Source organism: Abramis brama (genome assembly GCF_963993115.1).
Source record: "Abramis brama genome assembly, chromosome: 23".
Lineage (NCBI taxonomy): Eukaryota > Metazoa > Chordata > Actinopteri > Cypriniformes > Leuciscidae > Abramis > Abramis brama.
Window position 1 is genome coordinate 11,813,478 of NC_139985.1, and position 18,021 is coordinate 11,831,498.

General features: G+C 37.4%; 1 protein-coding gene across 1 annotated transcript; it reads right to left on the reverse strand.

Moving 5' to 3' along the window:
• Window positions 1-477: 477 nt before the first annotated feature.
• On the reverse strand, window positions 478-13,452 carry top1a (DNA topoisomerase Ia). Its single transcript, XM_084100669.1, has 21 exons — window positions 13,291-13,452; window positions 12,866-12,890; window positions 9,669-9,765; window positions 9,312-9,432; window positions 9,103-9,149; window positions 7,903-7,992; window positions 7,659-7,740; window positions 7,462-7,559; window positions 7,153-7,268; window positions 6,662-6,783; window positions 6,453-6,575; window positions 6,176-6,363; window positions 5,953-6,097; window positions 5,062-5,205; window positions 4,636-4,821; window positions 3,638-3,706; window positions 2,726-2,840; window positions 2,492-2,619; window positions 2,275-2,369; window positions 2,016-2,165; window positions 478-1,922 (listed from the first exon to the last, which is right to left on the reverse strand). Exons 1-21 carry the CDS (start codon window positions 13,321-13,323, stop codon window positions 1,820-1,822), a joined length of 2,277 nt encoding a protein of 758 aa, XP_083956795.1. The 5' UTR covers window positions 13,324-13,452; the 3' UTR covers window positions 478-1,819.
• Window positions 13,453-18,021: the final 4,569 nt, after the last annotated feature.

Sequence of the window (18,021 nt, forward strand, 5' to 3'; positions counted from 1 at the left end):
TGAAGCACATGAAAATGATCAATACACTGTCGCTTCAATCGGTTTCATTAACGTTGAAGCGGGAGATGAAGCCATCTGGGAAGAAGAAACCGAGGGAACAAATGATTAGAATACTTTGCGGAGCACAAGAGTCACAGAGAGGTCCCCGGTGCACTTTTCAAAAGGAATGAAACCTTGCCTAAGACTACAGCTTGGCTAATACATCATACAGGCCGTTCTTCCAAGACAAACAGGCAGGGTCTTTTTACGCTCCCCCTCCGAGTTCTTCCTGAGGCCTGTTCTCAAAGCAAGACTCGGTGCTCGTTTCACGCGGTTCTGGGAACACAGGAAGTTCTTCAACCCATTATTCTAAGCAGAAAACATCTTAAAGCATCGAGTTCTCGCAAGATCTTACCCGTCGATGAAACGATGTTCAGATTTTAGAAGAGATTTTAAAAAGCTAAAACCAAGCGAGTTTCTTTGAAAACAACGTATAAATCATGTTGTAGGGTTTTATTTTTAAATAACCTACAAATGAGCAAAACAAAAAACAAAACAAAAAAAACATGATCAGAGGTTATGGCATGAGCTTGATAAGTTGGAAAAAAAGTTACATGGCTGTCACTAACATTTCTTTCCAGACTGGAGTGGAAAACAAAATAAAGATTCTGTTCAAGTTAATGTTAAAATAAGTCTATCCTTAAATCTTAAAACAATTACAAAATAAAACAGCTTAAAATCAGAACAGAGACTTTTGTTTTTGGCAAAGTTGATTTCCCTCACATACCCTTCAGCAAAAAAACAAAAAACCCTTTTGCCATACCCTGAAATAATACATCCTAATAGTGATATCTTCAAGTAACAGATACAGGTTTTTTTCTTTTTTTATCTTATGGAAAGTCATTACACATTAAGTTAAAACCAGATGGAGACTCAAAGCCATGAAGACAATCTGTACGATACTGGAGACAAAAAGGTGTGTGTGTGTTGTGGGGGGGGGGTGGGGGGGGGGGGGGGGGGGGATTGGTTCACATTTACACCGGAAACAAGACCCTGATATATACGCTGTTAAAAACAAAAAAACAAGAGCAATTCACATTCTGCATGTTTAAGGAAATAATAGTTGAAGCTGTAATCCCCTGTAGCTCATCCAAGCATCCTACTTTGTGGTCTGGATATAGTTTACACAAGAGTTCCAACTCCAGTTTAAAAGTGAACAGTTCATGTAACACTCACTCAAACACACAGCTTTACATGGTCATCTTTCCCATAAAATATCACACCTGGTGTACACATTTCTTCTCCTAAAAAGGCGTGTGGGTGTACTTAAGCAATTCTTTGATTTTTTTTTTTAATCTTCTATTAAAATATAGAATTCATTATTAATACAGGAGGGCTAAAAATACAGCAAAACTAAAAATGAAATGATCCACAAAGCAATTTGTAGTTGAATACAGTAGCTATCGGACCACGCAAGTTCATAGTTCAGACATCCTTGGGCCCCTTTGTCCAGAGATGGAAGGGGAGTGAGACAGTAAAAGTGTTCAATAGGTCAGCCACTGATTTTCCAGTTCATGGCTTAAAGACCATGCAACCTTGCGTACAGACTTTCCATACTTCATTCTTAAAAGAACGACCCAATAAAACCTACAAGATTACAGGTCACAGCCTAAAAAAATAAAAATAAAAATCAGTCACCCAAATCATGGCATTTAGGCCTCCTCTCGACACTATGCTCGTTTCACATCCTGCCGGAAATCACTTAGACTAAAAGAATTATTAAAAAAAAAAAGAAAAAAAAAGAATGGGGTGGAGGGAAAAGTAAAATCGCAAAGAGGATTTAAAATTCAAAGTCTTTTTCAGCCATGTCAATAGCCCAGGCAAATTTCTCACGCTGAGTTTTGTTGTAGATCTTTTCTATGGGGATATCAAACTTCTTGCACCTGGAAGGAAATAAAAAGAAATAAGACATCAAAATTAAAAAGGGGCATAAATCCTCAAGACTTACTGCACAACCTACGAAAACGTCATCTCACCAAGCTACTGAGATGCGTGGGTCCAGGTAGTTGAGCTTGGAGGTACCCAGGGCAATCTGCTTGTTTTCCTCCCGGTCAGTGGCTTGTACCTCCAGCTTCATCAGCTGCTCCTCGACCCTCTGCACGGCTTTCTTCTTGGTCTCCACGGCCCTGGGTTGCCAAAACCATCAACATTAAAGCAGCATACAATCACATACAAACGCACGAAGAGGGGCCAAATTCAGTTGGGCGCCCTTCAAGCAAATATTTTGACACTCACTTCTTGGATTTCTCATCTCTGCGTACTTTGGCGTCAGCCTTGGCACTTTTCAGTTCTCTTTTAGCATCAGCAAGCTGTTCCTTCTTTGCGTCAATCTGGTTTTAATGAACAAGTGAATGCAGGAAAGGCAAACATTTAGATGGTCCAACAGACCCTGCACTAACAAAAAAAATACCAGCCTGAAGACAACGAGGACAAGGTCACAAACGTCTCATACCTTTGTCTGAAGATTTTGCATGGACTTCTCAAACGTCTTGGGTGGTGCCCTCTGGTGGTTACACAGGATGGCAACTGCTCGGTTGGCCCGATTGTAGGAGAGGATTTTCGCAGGAACATTTTCTTCCGCTAAAAACAATTAATAATAAACTTAAGTCACATCTTGTACATAACGGACTCCATTTCTGGTAACTCACCCCAATGTAATTCTTTATCTACAGTGAATGGAACTTACAGTTTGTGAGTTCGCTCAGCTGCTGCTGCAGTGTGATGGAGGCGTTGTAAGTACGGAACACTTTAGCCGTAAGGCCATCCATCAACTCCTGAAGATGCTTGTTCAAAATCGATGTCTGCAATAGAGGAAAGTCATTTTACAATTAAAGATGTTGGTCTTAAAGGGTTAGGGTTTAAGAAGGGTTCACGCAAAAATGAAAATTCTGTCAGTCATTACTCACCCTCATGTTGTTCCAACCCCGTAAGACTTTCGTTCATCTTCGGAAGTTTCACAAATTAAGATATTTTTGATGAAATCTGAGAGCTGGCTCACTCCTTCATAGGCTGCTAGGTAATCTATATCTGCCATCCCAGAAAAGTTAGTAAAAACATTGTTAAAATAGTCCAAGTGACTACAGTGGCTCAATCTTAAGTATATCAAGTGACGAGAATACTTTTTGTGCGCAAAAAACAAACAAAAATAATGACTAACTATTTTTTCTGTGTGACCCTACGTTCTGACGTACAACCCAGAAGCACTGCGCTGTTACACTACGTGAACTCACACAGAAGAAAATGAATAGTTGAATAGTCATTATTTTTGCGCACAGAAAGTATTCTCGTCGTTGATAAATTTAAGGTTGATCCACTGTAGTCACTTGGACTATTTTAACGATGTCTTTACTAACTTTTCTGGATATCGATTACCTAGATGCCTATGAAGGAGTGATCCAGCTCTCAGATTTCATCAGAAATATCTTAATTTGTGTTCCGAAGATGAACGAAAGTCTTACGGGGTTGGAACAACATGAGGGTGAGTAATTATTGACAATTTTCATTTTTGGGTGAACTAAACCTTTAATTTGATGCATTTAGCATAAGCATTTTACTTGGTATTCTAAGCAATAAACAGACTGGGGAAAAGGCCGCTTACATTGAGACGATCGAAGAGGTCATCCTCCGGCTCCTTGTCCTCCATGAACAGCTGGAGATTTTTGAAAACCTGTAACATTTTAAATGGGATTTTCACAAAAGGCAGAACCAACACACAACTGCTAATCAATAGCACTCAGATAAGGAGTTTTCATTTGAACATGGCACAGTAAATTGGTGAAGCACACATTTGATTTATAAAGCGCCTTTCACAAACCCAAGGACACTTGCGATGTACAAAAGACTGTCAAAAGTTTTTTTTTTTTTTTTTTTTGTTAGACAACAAAATACAAAAAAGTGGATTGGAAAGAGCAACTGGCATGAATTCATGACTGCAGTACGAGAAGCAATCAACACTGGTTTAACAATTCAAATATGGGGGGGGGACAAAACTTCACAGATGCTGAAGGAAAGCACTCCCAAGTCTATAGGCACCTAGAAGCATCTAATGCCCATGAAGGACAATCAAAACTTAGTTAATATCTTGGCAATCTTGGAACTTGAATCAATTCAGTTCAATATCCCATAACGAGCATTAAAAACTGTAATTAGAACTTTATTGCATGCGTTTAGTAACCGGTGAAGTTGATGAAGAATGATACGAGTGGACTTTTTGGTGTAAGGGCACAGGTTGCAGAGTTTCGGATATATTAGCTGAGTACCAAATACCTAATGAGATGCCTCAGGCAGCATCCTAACTGAAAAAACCTTACAAGTGACTGATTTGGAATGCCCTACATCAGCAAACTGCACACCACAAAAGAGCCTCTGCATAATCTTTTCAAGAACTTATAAAATCAACGTTTAGGATAGATAGATTGATTCTTGTAGGGTACAAAAAGCTCACTTTATATGTGAAGGATACATGTGATGCTGCCTTATGGTTCACCTAAAATTTGCCTTCAGATGTGTACCTATGATGCCTTAAAGCAATGTAATAGAGAGAAGAACGAGAGAGAAAATAAATAAATAAATAAATAAAATCAAAAAAACACTTACCCTCTTCTCAACAGGGACTTTGTTGTAGTATCTAATGGAGTCTTTACCGAGGAAGTCGAACTCCACGACAAACTCCTGGCCGTCCATCTCTTGATGGAGAGATAGATGTTCCACTCTAAGTGAGCAGCAGCCCACTGTGTCAGCGGTCTCTCCTTCCTCCTTTTCATTACCTGCTCTCAGAGCCAGCTACAGCACATAGAAAAAAGGAAAGGTAGAACACAGTTCTGCTTTTCAACTTCTGCTTTTAGCTCAAAAAGATATTACAAACCTTGCATTAAAATGTACAACCATGGACAATCTTTTTTTAAATGTACCAAATGCTTTAAGAGCTTTTATAGAGTACATCTGAATGAACCTATTCATCACATGTTTTCAGGGTCATGAGCTTGAAGTGAAGGATGTTACATTGATCTAAGCAATGCAAACCTTGTCAATGAAGTAAAGAGCAACAGCACGTTGTCTGATCCTCATCTCTTTTGATTTCCAGTCTTCGCGGTATTGCGAACGGATTCGCTCCACACACTTTTTCAACCGACGGGCTGTTTCATATTTCTGCCAATCCTTCTCTCCCTGCAAGAAATACAACAAGGGATGCACTGATATTATAATTTGATAATTCATACAAGTCAATAAATACTTTCACATTAAGTCTGATATTTAAAATGGTTGAAATCTACGGCATTTTGTCTATTTAAAAATAAAACCAAACTAAAATCTTCGATTCTGAAATTTCAATCTAAACAAATTAAAAAAAGGCTGATTATACCAATATATACTACCGCACAAAAGTTTGGGATCACTAAGGTTATTTTTTTTTAAAGGAAATTCATACTGAAAACCTTACTTAAATTTTAGCAAGGATGCATTAAATTGATAAGCAGTAGTTAAGATGTAATTTTTTTTCAAAAGAGCTCCATAAAGAAATACTGTTCTGCCTTTTCAATTCAAAAATTCAGAACAAAAAAAAAAGTTTCCATAAAAATATTATGCAGCACAACAGTTTTCTACATTGGAAAGAAATGTTACTTGTAGGATCATGTGGCACTGATTACTGGAGTAATGGCTGCCAAATAGGTAAACTTTATTTCACAATATTATCTTTTTTTGAGCAAATAAATGCGGACTTGGCGAGCATAAGAAAATTATTTCCAAAACGTAAAAAAAAAAAAAAAGTAAATCATACTGACATACAGCAAAATTTTCAACGGTAGTGTACATCTGAATGTATAATATACATTTTGAAATGTATAGAACAAATCAAAGTCAGTGCTACTGAAATCCTAATTCTATTCAAATGAGATGCCTGTTATAATTTACCTTAATCCTTGAACTGGGGTTCAGCATGATGTATTTGATAGAGCCTTGAATATTCTCAGTCCAGGACACCAGCCACGTCACCTTGTTGTCATGACGCACCTCCTTCCACTTCGTCCCGGGAGGTGGTTTAGGATGTTTTGAGTCCCTACAATGAGAAGCATAGGATTACAAAAAAAAATCTCAGCAGATGGGCTGATGTTGCACTGTGATGAATGCTCCTTACTTGCTGCAATTAACGATAATGTCCTCAGGTCGGATACGACGCTTCAGCATGCCCATTTTGGGATGGTCACCTCTGCCACGGAACAAGCCTGGAGGCTCAATACGGAAGTTGGCAATGCGCTCTTTGTGATTGTCCATAACACAGAAGCCATACTCCTGCAGAAGGCGCTCATTCTCCTCTTTAATTTTCTTTAGGTGGAAAAAAGAAAGTTTGAATCGAGACAAACACCCCGATATTTTACCAACAATTACTTGGGTATTTTGATGTTTCATTTTACCAGTTTCTCTTCTTTAGTCATGGCCTTCCTGGCTTCGGATTGAGCTTTGAAATATTCGCTCATTTCAGAAAAGTCACACTTATTCAGATCTGAGATTTTGGATTTCTCTTCAGACGTCATTTCCTAAAATGACAAGATCATGCAAGATTAATAAAAGTCACACACCTTTTAAAAAGCAAGAAGGGAGGATGACACCATGGCAACATTACCTTCCTCCAATCTTTGAAGAAGTTTTTCCGAAATATATCCTTGGTGGTGTACTCATGGTCCAACATTTTTGCAAAGAAGGTAGCCACCTCCTCTGCCCCAGGGCTGAGTTTCATATGTTTACCTGGTGACAGACCATAAAAGCAGGTTCAGGACAGCTGCAAAAAGAGCTAAATCCATCTTTTCATCAAGATCATTCAATGTTACTAAAGCCTCAGCGTCTGAACCTTTCTAATACAAAGCCAATTACTGAAGATATCCATTGTAAAGAACTTTTGAACACACTGTGATTTTGTTCCATTAGTATATTGCTAAAGACTCCACCCAAACTCAAAGGAACAGAGTTGTTTAAAACATTTGAAGTTTACACAATCCAACATCTGCTTCTCCAACAGTTTTGATGGCCATCCAATTAGAATAACTCCAGAACAGGATGGTCTACCCACCTCACACACTGCCACTGAGTCGTTAAAAGACCGTCATAAGTACGTACCGTCATAATAGAACTTGACATTGCTGGGAATAGGGTCATATGGAGGTGCAAAGACGGGTCCTTTGTGTTCCAAAAATTTCCATTTCACGCCATCTGTGTACCTCTCTTCCTCCCACCTAAATGGTATGAAAAAACACATAAATGGAAGGTAGTAAACCAACATCTCAATACAGTCAACCACAATGGCCCTGCAAAGTGCCGGAACAAGGACATTTGTTATCTGCACCATATCTCAGAATAAAATCAAAACAGACTCAAGACGAGGAGTCAGGCTACAATTACTTGACCATGAGAGGATGTGAGACTAACCATTTCCACTTATCTTCTGGCTCCTTTTTTGCTTTTTTCTTTCCATCTGTGGCAACTTCTCCTTTCTTGTCTTTTGTCTTCTTTTTGGGCTTTATGTCCTATGGCAAAACAGAAGATTCAAATTATCAATGTTAAAAATAAAATATTTTTTTTTAGAAAGTCTAACTTGGAGAGATAAGCCAACGCCTTAAACATACCTCTTCTACCTGTTTCCGTTTCTTTGCCTTCTTTTCACTTCTGTCATCCTCGGTTTTAATCTTTTTGGGCTTGAACTCAGCACTGAAGGAATAATTAAAACATTTTTTGTTTAAATGGTCTAGCACTCAACACCTTTCAGTTACCATATAATCACTTCCTATTTGCTCAAAAGCTTAACGTTATAAACAAAGAATCAATGCATTTGTGATTACAGTTAGTTTAAAATGGCCTGCGAACACTTACTCGTCATCATCGCGTTCTCTCTTCAGAGACTTCTCGTGTTTAGGAGAGTTGTAGAAGTCATCATTCTCGGGTTCAGACTTAATTAAAGGGCTGTAAAAAGGATGAGACACTCATTATTTGTTTTCTTGCTTATGTGATCAAAACTGAGAACCCATTTAAATTGTCTCAAGATAAATTCATGTTTTGAATTATGTGATTACAACCATGCCACTGGTCTTAAAGGGATCATATGAGGAAACAATTTTCTTTAATCTTTTAAGATAAACAAAACTCAGTGTTCAGAGGAAGCAGTATAGATACTATTATACAAAACAGAAGTTCACAAGTAATAATACGGTCTAAAAAGTTTGCCAACACTGGTGTATGTAGCAGCTGAATAAGTCCAAATATTGGCAGATGAAGTTTATGTATACCAAGATTGCTGATCATTCAAGTAGGATCTTTTGCAACTCTTTACACACACCTTGGCAGTAGAATCACCATTGGCTGGAAAATGTTTTAGTTTACTCGCCAGACTGGTATTATAAACTAATATATATACACTATATACTAATATATAAACACACTAATATAATATAGACAATTCCACCAAATCAGCTTATCTTTTTAAAAAGGCACGGCTTTTTAATTATATCAACGTACACTTAACATCAGTCAATCAAGCATTATATTATGATATGATTATCAAGTTCTATTTAATGATAAAACTTTAGTAGTAACCATGTATGAATGCATATTTGTCATTTTAACTAAACTTAGGACTGGTGGTGGTTAAGCTAATGTTGGTCAATGTTTCTGTAAAAAAAAAAAAAAAATATATATATATATATATATATATATATATATATATATATATATAAAAAAATAATATATATAAAAAAAATATATATATAAATAAATAATATATATAAATATAATATATAATATATAATAATTACTATATATATATATATAGTAATTAATATTCAGATAACACTACTACTAGAATATTGTGAAGATTTAGTCGCATATGCAAGTAATTTACTTGCATTGTAGAGGGTTATTTTGTGTGGCTTATTTTAGTACAAACTTTTCTGAACCAGTCATGTCAAAATAGTGGAGAAAGAAAAAAAAAGCTGTGATATGATGACCACTTTAAAATGACCATCTACTCTTATGGCTAGTTACATAATTTACGTCAGATTTAGGATTCTCACTCACCTTGCAAATCCATTCTCCCTCTCTTTTTTGGGCTTGCCATCAAAAGACTTTTGAGGAAGAAAACAGAGGAGAAAAAAGATAGAGAAAGCGGTCAATAAAAGCATTCAAAATTGTGTGAATCACAAAAGACTATTTACAACTCCTCCATAGCCAGAGGATTCAGGTCAGATAAAAATGCTGCGATGTAAAAGTTAGAGGATTCTGCCCACCCGTTCCTCCTTTTTCTTCTCTTTGTGTTTGTCCTTCTGCTTGTCTGAGGATCCATCTTTGAGTTTCAGCCTCTCTTTATCTTTATCTCTGTGCTTTTTATCCGAGGAGTCCCTGTGTTCGCTGCCAAAATGCAATAAAACATTTCGTGATCTAATTGCCACAATGGTCTGGTCCATCAACAAAATCAGCTCCAAATAGATGATAGTGTTTACAAAGGAAGTTGCAGTAAAGCCAACATTCCTTCCTGTGGTCTGAACACTAAAGGCCACGCCCTGCTTATCAAACACACTCCATAAAGAGCAAACTGGGCTATAAACCGCCTATATATCTAATGTAGAATAAAAGTGATGTCATACCTGTTGCTGTACTTTGATTTCTCACGTTCTTTGTCTTTCTTGTGGTCCTTGTGTCTGTGTTCTTTGTCCTTGTATTTATCTTTGTGTTTGTGAGAATCTGCCAACAAAGAAATTAAGAAATTATGTAGCACATTCAAAAGGCCACGAACACCTGGCAACAAAAGTATGTCCCTGGAACAGGAAAGACAGATTCAAAAGCAAAACTGGGGGTTAGAAAGTGTTCAAAAGAATTAAATCAAATAGTTACTACATCAACTACATTGACAATTTTCTGGTGTTTTAGGTGTTCACAAACAAAAACGAGGCAAAGAATAACCTGCAAACACCATGTCAGATAATTTTGCTCACACCTAAATGACAAATCCATTTGAGAATGTTCAAATGCTGAAGACCATTTACAGACAACTGGTTTGAAATAAGTACATCATGACACATTTTGGGTTGTCCTTGCTGACCTACAGCAGACACATTAATCACACCTTGTAGATTTTGGCACTTTACCTCTTGAGGTGAAGTGTCCAGTTTTCACTCTCAGCTATGCATGGTGTTTATAGACACGCCATTCTTCGCAGGGTTCAGCTAAGACTGTTTACTTTGAGAGGACTATTGCTTTAGGAAATGTGTAGGTTGGTAGGCTGGATTGGGTAACAACAAGAGAGCCAGGCATTATCCTACTGACACTGTATCGGACAGTGAGAAAGCTGGAGGTGTTTTGTAACAGGCTTCCCAAAAGGCAAAAGCAAAACGATCTCCCTTTCTATCGCGAGGACCAAAAGAAAGAACGGGAACTATACGAGGCTTCAGAATCCAAACAAACTTAAATGTCATCCTTTAAGAGCACAGAGAAACAATGAACCTCATGTTACAGTAGGGTGCATTCAAGCATTAAGAGGGACAGGAGTGCTCAGTTAGGACGTGAAATCAAATCCTTTATCTTCTACAGTACGCATGAGCGCATTACCAAATGCGACAAACCTTCCTCTACCTCTAGATATGCATCCTTACTAGAACTCCTGTTCAGGCATATTATTCATCTATAAGTGTGGGGTTACATTTTAGCCTTGTGCTAATTACATGTTTTAAAAACACTCACTATGGGCCAACCATTCACCATGTCCATTTTGCCCTTCAGCAAAACATGCACATCTGGGATTGTGGGAGAACTTATTTGTGAACTGTTCCCTCTAGTGGACAAGTTCATTGTCAGCAGAATTGTTACATGCTGAAGCTTCATTAACAAAAAGCAAATCCACAGTCAGTAATGAAGTCTGAAATAAGCCTTTTGACTAAAGTGAATGCATTGAGCGAACCAAACAAAGGAAACGCAAAAGAAAAGCTGCGTATACTAAAATAACCAGCAAATGGACAATTAGATTTAGTGTATGCTAGGCCAATGCAAAAACAGTCCCTACATATATTTTTAAGATTGATTAGTCAACACACATTCCTCATGTGTGATTTCAAAAAGTTGCCACTATGATACCAGATATATAACATTGTTTATGGTACATCTCATGCATGCAAAGTAAAGTAAAGTATGGGCAGACAAACAAATTTTGAAAAAAAGAATTTCTACACATCGTGTCACTGTTTTATTGAATATATGGTCTCATTTTATTGTTTCCAGGGCTGAGCATGGCTTTTTAATATACCCCCAAACCCTGACAAGCACATGGTGGACGCTCAATGGAATGGCATGGTGTAAACAGGCAGCTCGTGCATCAACACAGCCATCAGTTAAACATCCTAAATGCTCTTATAGTGGAGAGCAAAATTGATTACCAGAAGCATCATGCACAAAGAATGGACTGTGTGGATTAGCAAGAATGAAAAATGTATTCAAAAAGCATTTATTTGAGGTGAGTTGCAGAAAATAAAAAAAATGGATAAAACGCTGTGGCAGAAATCCTTTACCCACCCTCATTGTTGTATCTATTATTTCCCAGTGGAATACAAAATTAATTATCAAAGTACAATCAAAATGCATGATGACTGACTAATAAGTTCAGCAGTTTTGTTTTGAAATCCAGATTGAAACTTGAATTATATTTGAAAAATATATTTGAATAAAAATTATACCATTAAACTACTAACACCATTGCACTTATAATAGGCAGTGGAAGAAATGTTACTGATGCCCTGTGAAATAAAGTGCATAACAAACCTGATTATCATTTACGTGTTTGTGTAATAATGTGTGTAATAATTAAAAACAATTTTGTCTATTAAATAAGCACTTGCTGGTACCCTTATAATGCATTGAAACCCTTGCTGGTACCCTTATAAACACAAAAAGAAACAAGTGTCTGGTGCCTAAGTGGAATTTCCTGTCATGTCATGCTAAAAAGTTTTAAACTGCATAGAAATAGTAAATACTCTCATTAATCACTGATCTTTTGGAGGTTTAAAAAAAAAAAAAAAAAAGTCTCTCTGACTGGCCATGTTTTGAACCTGCATGACCAAACTAATAGGCTATCACCAATGACAGTTGAAGAAATCAGGTTTAGGTAGAAAAAAAACAACTAAATCCTACACTACTGGCTCATTTAAGTTCATTAAATCTGGTTGTGACTGTTCATTTGACGCAGGTTAGATTACAGTATACAGTACACCATAACAAAAGATGAGTTTTATAGATACTAAATACCTGCATAATTACAGTTCATGTTTAAATAGTAAAGTCCATTTTTCATGAGATCTCATCGAATTAAAGTGTATTTGAGGTCGAGTGCTTATTTTCGTGCGAGGATTCGAAACAGGTCACACACGTTTCTCCAACCTTCTCCTCCATAATCATGTCGATGTGCACTTAACGTTCACTACATTCAGACCGCTAGACAGAGAAAAAGAAAATGGCGCAGAGACTAAGTCCTCAACCCCCAAACCCTCACTTTCACAAGCCCCGTTTGACCATTTTTCTAACTCTAAAAACGATCAAGCTACATTAACTGACAAAAAACCTCTTTCTCTTTCAAAATCGCCGTTTTTCGTTTATTTAAAAGCAGTATAAATACGATTTAGAAGGGCTCAATGTGAACAATAGGCGCTTGTCAGAGAGCGAGAGGGGACTTAGTCTCTGGGACGCCATTTCTGTCCTTAAAACTAACTGGTCGTCAGGCAAGCTGCTGAGCGATCACGTTAAATGTATAAACGTATGTGTTTTATCATAATGTGGTGATTAGACAAGTCCCACTCACCATTATATCTGGATCCCGACTCGATCTGCGGAAAAACAGTGGTGTAAGTTAATGTTAAACCGTGCCATGTCAATAGGCTGCTAACTTTCAACTTGATGCTAGTCGGAGTTAGCGCACAAGCTAACAAGCCTGTTCATAAAACAGCGTTTAAACACCACCGCTGCGGAGGCCAGGGGACTGTTTAAAGTTTTTATTCCCAAAATTAAGCATTTGTTAGTGGACGTTAACGTAAGAAAAGCGGCAAAAGATAGCAAGGGCTGAAAATACAAAATTATTACATTCAAAGCCGACTTCTGGTGCCTGTTAGCTTAGCATGCTTGGGGAAAACTGCCGCTGCGGATGGAATTTAAACAGCCGAGCTAGTGACTACAAACCATCAAGAAAGAAAAAAAATAACTGACAACGTTAAATCACAAACACTTTACCTGGGAATCGTTGTGGGAATGGTCCCCACTCATTTCTATGTGTCTTATTATAAAATAACACAGTTAAAAGCCTGTTAAAGTAAAATGCCGGCGAGGAGCTGTGGGCAGAATGAAGAAAGACACAGTTGTGTAACAGACCAAGCCCGAAATTCAAAGCACTGCGCATGTCAGACGCGTTTAAAAGGATAAAAAAGGCGTTATTCCTGCCCTTGGCTCCTCCCATACAGCTCCGCTCTGTGACGTCACCCCTCATTTACTATGGTGGTAAGAGCCACGTGGTACCAAGTGAAGAGAGGCTTGTTAAAACAATTATTATTATCAATAATAATAATAATAGTAATAATAATAACATTTGATTAACAAAATACTAGCTACAAAGCCTTTGTCTGATGGAATGAAGTTGACTGTCACATGGCTAGCTATTATACTTTTAAACTCTAGAATATTAAAGTAATAAGACATCAAGAAACTTTTGGCACATCATTGATTGGTTTAACAAGTTCAATCATCAGCCTCGACATTACTCGCAGGTCTTACAGTTAACATGTCCATACCTGGGGCCTGTACCATGAAGGTAGCTGAACAAACTCGGGGTTACAGGATTAGTTTTGAGTTGACAAAACCAAACCGATGCAATCAGGCTTTATTGGTACCATGATGCAGCTCATCAACTTTCTCTGTCAACTCAGGCTTTGATCCTCAAGCTATGATTACTCCACGCGCGCGTGCACATAAAAGAGTGACGTCGGCACTGAACAACCAATTGCGGGTAGAGCGAGAGCGATATATTTTTCCGCGGAGGAACGAGAGATAATCATTCAGAATTACGATGAATTTAAATATGTATTTCAAGCTCGAAACAATACGTTCTCTGCTGCCAAAGCAAGAGAAGACTGTTGGAGAAAGATTGCTGATTCATGTTAATGTGTAAGTTAAACAAATACGTTATATATTTATGTAAAATTATGTATGTGTAGCCTATACGTGTAATATAGCCTATAGCCTATTTTTATAATATATAAAAATGTGCATGGATGTACTAAGAAAGATTAATATTCATTGATTTTTAGATGCAACCCCAACTCCAAATGTTCTTGGCAGCAGATAAAGACAAAATATAAAAATATAATTCAAAGTGGTGATTATTTACTGCAACCTTTTATTACTTTTGTGAACATTTTATCATAAACACTTGTTTGCAGCAAACAGAAATAAAGAGTTAAATTCAGAAAACCAGAATACACTGTGGCGGAGGAGTTGTCTCTGAGTAGGCAATAAGGGACGGCCGATTATGGATGTGATTACAGGTGCTGTACAGTCTGACCCTGGTGCTGGCTCCTCTAAGCAAGTAACACTGGGTACGTGTGCAATACATTACTACTTTTTTAAGTTTTAAATATGGCTGACTGTATGTTCTGCAGTAGAGGGAAATACAGTGTCCCTGTTGAAGCCAGCACACATACACACACACACACACACACACACACACAGTCTCCCACACAGAGGTCAGTATGCAGCAAACAGAACACCAAACATAACCTGCTTTACAACAGTTATGCTTTACATTGGCCTATTTTTATTTATTAGGGTGGAGGAAATGAAGACACTCTGTCTGTGTGTTCTCAGACAGTTTCTGATGTGAATGCACTGGGCTTTTTATTATGGCAAACATTTAAATGTGTGGCATAAAAAAGGGACTGGCCCTTACACATCTCTTTTATTGTAAGATTTTTCAGAACCTGCCCCAGAAATGGAGGCCTCTACCTCAATGGGCTTCAGAAGAAATGTGTAAGGATTTAAAACCCTTGACATAAATTACAGTCAGTCCTGTGTTTGTAGGAAGTCAAGGAACTTTTTCTGAGCCTCCAGAAAACTTGTAATGATCATGTTTGTGGTGGAATTATGTTTTAGGTGGAAACAGACTCAGTCAGGGCCCTGTACAAAATGAGTCTTGAACTAGACTGCACACTAAAGGAGTCTTGAACTAGACTGCACACTAAAGGAGTCTTGAACTAGACTGCTCACTAAAGGAGACTTGAACTAGACTGCTCACTAAAGGAGACTTGAACTAGACTGCTCACTAAAGGAGTCTTGAACTAGACTGTTCACTAAAGGAGACGAACTAGACTGGACTGTGAGCTGAGAAGGCTCCAAAAAAAACAAATATTGGAGATCAAACAGCTGGATAAAACTGATCTCAGTATGTGAATTTATTTAACCAAGTAACACTTTAGTATGAATATTTATTAATGCAACTTTCTCTTGCTCTTTCTCCCTCCCATCCCACAAAACCAATAAAACAGTTTGAGACCTATCTGCAGTTTCAATGTGCTTTTATTAAGTGTAATATTGTATGGTGATTGCCTCTACATCTGCACCAGCTGGGTGGGCCGCTCTGGTGACTCTGAAGCGCCGAACACAGTTGAAATGTGCCTTTAGGATGCCAAAGGTCAATCTTCACTCTGGTTTTACTGAGGGCCACATTGAAGCGGTGCTGTGGCCCTGTCTGAGGGTCATGATAGGGGGTTATTGTGTAGGTTTTTCTATCTCAGTTCAAATTAACAGTGTTTTGTACTGTACCAAATTTAACTTGCTTTCCTCAAAGCGCTGACACAACAAAGACTCACGGAAAATTTGTGAGACAAGCACTGGAGCCAGGCCATTTGGCATCCAAACTTGTGATCATACATTCATGACCACAAGTCGTCTGCAGATGAAATGTTTAGTAGATCATTGTTATATCTGTTAATGTTAGGCTACTATTAATTTAAAGATTCATCTCTCAGAAAATAATCATCTCACATATTCACATCATCTCTACTTGAACATTAAGGCTGTGATAGGACTTCCTATTAACATAATCTGCCTCATGTTCCCCTAGAGCAGTGGAGATTGGAGCAATAGACTGCATGTTGCAATGACTCTAGGGAATCCTATCATAAGATTAACAGAATAATAATAAAAAATATTTAAAATAATTCTTAACATGTATTGTATAGTAGCCTACATTTGTGAAATTTGCTTCTTTTAAAAAAAAAAAAAAAGTGTTCATGTGATGTCACCCTATCAATATATCTTACCGGCAATTTTATAAAAGTCCTCTTTTATGGACATGGTCGATAAATGTCCGGGAAACACTATTAATGAAACTATTAATGTACTCCTGCAGAGCGAGGACCACCTTGCGAATGGTTCGATAAACATATGTTTTCCCCTAGCTTCTGTGCGTCACCCACCGTGCAAGAATGTACCACTTGCAAAAAAAACAAAACGCAACGCAATATTTGCGGTACAGTAAGTGCATGAATTCGACGTGTTAAATTCTTTATGTGCGGCTCAAGAAGTTCGTAAAGATAAGACATTGCTTCCGCGGAAAATCTGTATCTTTCATACAAATAATTATCAGGAAAGGCAAGGGGATTTTGTCATGCTAAAAATTATTTCTTTACGAAGTACTCGTCTAACAATTTGCGCTGAGATGTCACCGGATTTGGAAGAAAAGGTGAATAAGTTACGTCACCTATATGTTTCTTTGCTCTCAGCTGATTGGTCAAACTTCAGTCTGAGATCTCGAATCCAGAACATAACCTGCCCCGGAGCAGGTTAGCCGTGCAGCGTAAGATACCATGGCAACGAACACCGATTAAAGCCGAGCTACTTTCATAGTACCTAAAACCCAGGGTTGGCGGAAACTAAACTGAAACATAGCTGGCTAGCCACCTAAACCGGCTTCATGGTACAGGCCCCTGGTCCATACACTGACTTTAGAAGTTGTGTTCGTAGATTTTTGTTGTTGTTGTCATTTGAACAAATCAGTTATAAGTATTTGTTTCAGTGACTCTCTTATTGTTGAATGGCATTTCGTGTGTGTGTGTGTGTGTGTGTGTGTAGGTTTATATTGCGTTGTGAGGACCAAATGTCCCCACAAGTATAGCAAAACCTGCTCACCTACATTGTGGTGACCAGCCAGCGGTCCCCACGAGAGAAATTAGTTAATGAACATAATAAGTTATATTTTTTTGAAAATGTAAAAATGCAGAAAGTTTTCTGTGATGCAGTAAATCTGGACATTTTCCAGAACAACATGTACTTAGTGAACGCATAGTCTTGCAGGTATTAATGTCACTTAATATAAAGTATGACTGGATTCTGCAACAACTGGGCCTAAAAACAAACTGTTTTTTGTACATTGGTTTTTATTCATTTTTAAAACTTAAAAATGAACGACGAATCAGTATAATAATATTTCCTGGTTTGTTTCAGAAACGATATTTTAATGTTACAATAATATATAATATAATATAATATAATATAATATAATATAATATAATAGGCTATGATATAATATAATATAATCAAAAGTTTGTTTCAATTGTTTGGCAAATCAATTCAAAAGAACGATTCGTTTAAGAATCAGACGTCACAGTTTAGATTAGAACGTGAAGTCTTTGTAAACATCGTTATCGGAGAGTCAATGCTGGTGTTTCCATCAGAGGGCGTCATCGCCACTAAATTCAGATAGACCTTACAATACATTAATCCCAACAATACTCATAATTCTCCCAGGTTTTATATATTCCTAATATTTTCTACTTTTTTTTCCTTCTGTAACCTACTTGTAAACAATGAAGCATAAAATATACAAATATGACCCAAAGAGTAAAAGTTAAGAAAGAGTTCAAACTCTGCATACCATAATATATACTATGGATAAAATGAATACAGACATGT

Excerpts from the sequence above, each read along its gene's own strand:
- top1a (XM_084100669.1), bottom strand. The coding sequence starts at position 13,323 with ATGAGTGGGGACCATTCCCACAACGATTCCCAG. Across the intron at positions 4,822-5,061 it reads CTCTTTACTTCATTGACAAG|CTGGCTCTGAGAGCAGGTAA; the intron begins GTTTGCATTGCT and ends TATGTGCTGTAG. Across the intron at positions 2,620-2,725 it reads GCTGAGCGAACTCACAAACT|CGGAAGAAAATGTTCCTGCG; the intron begins GTAAGTTCCATT and ends AATTGTTTTTAG.